The 4,081-nt window shown below is 34.5% G+C and overlaps 1 protein-coding gene across 1 annotated transcript; it reads left to right on the plus strand.

Annotated features, from left to right (window-relative positions):
• The first annotated feature begins 636 nt into the window (after positions 1-636).
• LOC121924788 lies at positions 637-2,666 on the plus strand. Its single transcript, XM_042456206.1, has 2 exons — positions 637-1,261; positions 1,518-2,666. Exon 2 carries the CDS (start codon positions 1,518-1,520, stop codon positions 2,460-2,462), a length of 945 nt encoding a protein of 314 aa, XP_042312140.1. The 5' UTR covers positions 637-1,261; the 3' UTR covers positions 2,463-2,666.
• The last annotated feature ends 1,415 nt before the right edge of the window (positions 2,667-4,081 follow it).

Here is a 4,081-nt window from a genome sequence, read left to right on the forward strand (position 1 = left end):
TTGTTTTGATATATTATTATTATTATTATTATTATTATTATTATTTATATTCCGCTTAATCTCAGGGAGTCCAAGCGGATTACAACAGTAACAGTTACAACAGGAGCAAGCAAGAAGCCGGGTTAACCCTTTAGAACCCCTTTTCTTTTGGCTTCTTATTGAACTAACAACTAGAAAGTGTGTTTGGAGGACATCTAAGTTTGGAGGACATCTAAGTTTGGAGGATGAAACGTGCTGAAGACCTGAAGCAGGAGTAAGCAAGAAGCCGTGTTAACCCTTTAGAACTCTTTTTTTCTTTGCTTCATATTGAACTAACAACTAGAAAGTGTGTTTGGAGGACACCTAGGTTTGGTGGACATTTAAGTTTGGAGGACGAAACGTGCTGGAGACCAGAAGTAGGAGCAAGCAAGAAGCAGTGTTAACTCTTTAGAACCTCTTCTCTCTCCGCCCTTTACCGAATTAATTACTAGTAAGATATTAATTTAACTGTTTGATTTTTGTCTGCTGTGGGCAAAGACCAACATAAAAACGTAGGGGCTGTTTCAAAGGAAGGGGGAACTCTTGAATTACATCTAAAGGTAGCAACATTCTACAAGAAGCTTGTGTATTAGTGCAGGTACTTATATATATATATAGTGATATTTCTGGTTTGGCCCCCATCTTTGATTCCCAATCTTACTGTCAATTACTAATAAATCCACCTTCAGTGTCTATAGGGAAAGGGAAAGTAAGTAAAGGGAAACTATTCAACCTCATTGAGTTTATAGAGAACATTCAGGATTACTGTTGCACTTATAGCAACATAGTATACAAAATGAAGTAACAAGTAATAAGTCAAACTAGAGAAACAAATTGGATTATACTGCACCCTCTTAGCCTCACTAGGGTATAACAAGGTTTTAATTTTAGCTGTTTCCTTGGACTTACGGCAATATCCCTTCCCTACCATTCCTATTTGTTCTTCTTTCTGCTGACTGCTCAAAAAGCTTGGTGATAAAATTTTGGTTCCATTCACATTAATTTAATGGTGGCGTGATCTAATTAATAATCCTTTTGCAAAACTCCTTTTTTATTTTATCTCTGTTGGGTAATCATTATCAATACTGTGCCTTTATCCAGTTTTGTTCTTGTTCCAGTATCTTTGGTGAAATTTACTTTCTGTGAAATCCATTTAAGCCCTTTCAAGTTTTTAAGGATTGAGTGTCCACAACTTTGGAAGAAGCTATCAAAAAGAAAGGCAAAGGAACAGGCAACTATTTAGGTACGAAATATTAATATTTTATAAAGAAATATATTTTAGGGTAGCGACTTCTGAGAGACCTTAAAATTTGAACAAATTTCCAACATAGATAAATAAAATAAATCATTGGAATTAAAGGAAGGTTGAGCCACACTATCCACTTCAGAGATTGATAAGCTAAAAACTTGTACTTTAAGATATCCTTGTTCAAAGATCACTAAATCTACTAGTGGCATATAGGTGAATCTGACTAACCCTTTGTTTTCTAATAATTAAGATGCCTGTAGGAACAAGGAAAACAGCACAAGCTGCAACATCAGTTCAAAGAAGATCATCGACTTCACTCTCTACTCCAACCGAAATACCCAACAAAACAATGGAAAACAACAACTACCTGCTTGAGGAAATGAGAAGACTTCAAGCCGAAACACATAAAGAAATTTGGAGTTCTAGAGATGAACTGAAAAGCGAGATTGTGGAACTCAAAGCCAGACTGGATAAGATTGACTTGGACATAGTAACAATTAAAGATAAAGTGAATAACTTGGAAAAGAGAACGGAGAATCTAGAAAAGCAGAGAGAGGATGTAATCAAGGAATCTAAGGAAGAACAGGAACAAGTGTTAAGGATCCAACTTAAGCAAAGAGAAAATTGCCTGAAACTACGTGGCCTCCCCGAAAAAGGGAATGAGAATCTTTACGTTGAACTATCCCCGATCTTGGCAAACTTCATAGAGGAATCAGAAGACCACTTTCCGTGGGAGCTAGATCGTGTCTATAGACTAAACTCCAAAATTGCCAAAATGAAGAATCAGCCAAGGGACGTGGTGGTTTATTTTGTCCGAAAACAGACAAGAGATATTGTGCTGCAACACAGCTATAAGAAAAAATTGGTGATCAACGGTAAAGAAATATTGATATTGAAGGATATCCCCGGTAAGATTTTGAAGAAAAGGAGAGATTACTACTTGGTGTCAGACAAACTGAAAAATCTTGGACTACCTTTCAAATGGGACGAAATTGAAGGTTTACATGTGTTTTGGGAAGAAAAAAGAATAAGAGTCAATTCATCGGTAAAAGCTGCAAAATTATTGGAAGACTTGCAAAGAGCACACGAAAAGAAGAAATCAGTTGATGATACCAAAGGGGGGGGGGGACCCCACGTAACTTTTTTCTTTAAATTGTATAAACTTTTTATCTGCAGTGTTCATGCAATCTATTAACCATTCCTATCCCTCATTCCTGTATCATTGATTGTTTAGCTACTCAAGTTTGAAAATTTTTATATTTCTTTGGAACCTCGCTCCGTATATCTATAAGAATCTTTCTTATTAGACATTTTTTAATAAATTCCATTGGATTATAACTTAATCTTATAATGTAAAAATCTTCTACTATCAATTTATAAATTGAATAAAGGTTCTGATATTACTATACAGTGAGTCATTGTTTTATTCCTCCAAAGGAAGCAAATTTCTTGACCTCCAACATCCAACTATCTCTCTCTCCCCCATTGTTTTGGAAACTTCAGATACACTGTTCACTTCTCTTTCAGATAAAGAAATTACCCAACTATGAAAATTTTATCCTTAAATATCAAGGGGCTAAACTCCCCTCAAAAAAGGAAAAGGGTATCACTCTTTTTAGAGAAGCAGAAGGCTGACATTGTATGTCTCCAAGAAACCCGCTTAAGGAAAAAGGACTCCAGGTTAGCTAAAAATAAGAAGTTAGGAAATGAGTATCTATGTTCGATTGGCAAAGCTAAACGTGGAATAATCATTTATGTTAAAAATTATTTAGAATCTAAATTAACTATATGTGACCCAGAGGGACATTTTTTGGGAGTTGAGGTAATCTGGAATGGTGCGAAAATCCTGGTGTTGGGAATCTATGGCCCACAAGAAGGTAAGAGTAAATTCTTTAAAAAATTGAAGAGAAAAGTAGATGATTTAGCATACACAAATGTGATTATGTTGGGGGACTTTAACGGGGTGATGAATCCCCAAATGGATAGATGTTCAAAGAAAAAAATAAAAGTAAAACAAGGGAGATTACCCCAATCCTTTTTTGATTTCATTGAAGATTGGAACCTAATAGAAATTTGGAGACATCTATATGAAAATCAGAAAAGTTATACCTTCTATTCTGAAAGGCATGATTCATTATCTAGAATTGACATGTTTTTTATATCTAATTCTTTAGTAAACAAGGTCGAGAAAATGGAAATTCTAAATAGAAGCCTTTCAGACCACAATCCAATAGTATTAAAAATCAAAGAGACACATAGAAACCCTAATTGGCATTTAAACGAAGAACTGTTAAAGGATGTGAACATTGTTAAGGAAGCCAAAATAATGATGAGAAACTACTTTAATGAAAACATAAACAAAGAGGTTAAACTACCAATCGTTTGGGATGCAGCGAAAGCTGTATTCAGAGGTTTTTTCACACAGCAGAACATTAAAATTCAGAAAGAAAAGAATCAAAAGACCAATTTACTGAATAAGGCACTGAAAGAAAAGGAAGAGTTATTAGCCAAATGCCCAGGTAACAAAAAACTTCTAAATGAAATTAAGGTTTTACGAAAACAATTAGAATCGCTCACGACTGAAGAAATTGGGAAAAAATTGAAATTGGCCAAGCAAAATTATTTTGAGCATGCAAATAAAACGGGGAAATGGTTATCATATAGATTGAGGAAAGAAAGAAAGAAAAAGACAATTTGTAAGATTAGGAAAGGTAACACTATATTGACGAAACAGGAAGAAATAAAAGAAACTTTTAGGGAATTCTATCAAAACTTATATACAGGAAAAACAATTGATAATGGTAAACTGGAAGA

This window comes from Sceloporus undulatus, chromosome 3, assembly GCF_019175285.1.
Source record: "Sceloporus undulatus isolate JIND9_A2432 ecotype Alabama chromosome 3, SceUnd_v1.1, whole genome shotgun sequence".
Lineage (NCBI taxonomy): Eukaryota > Metazoa > Chordata > Lepidosauria > Squamata > Phrynosomatidae > Sceloporus > Sceloporus undulatus.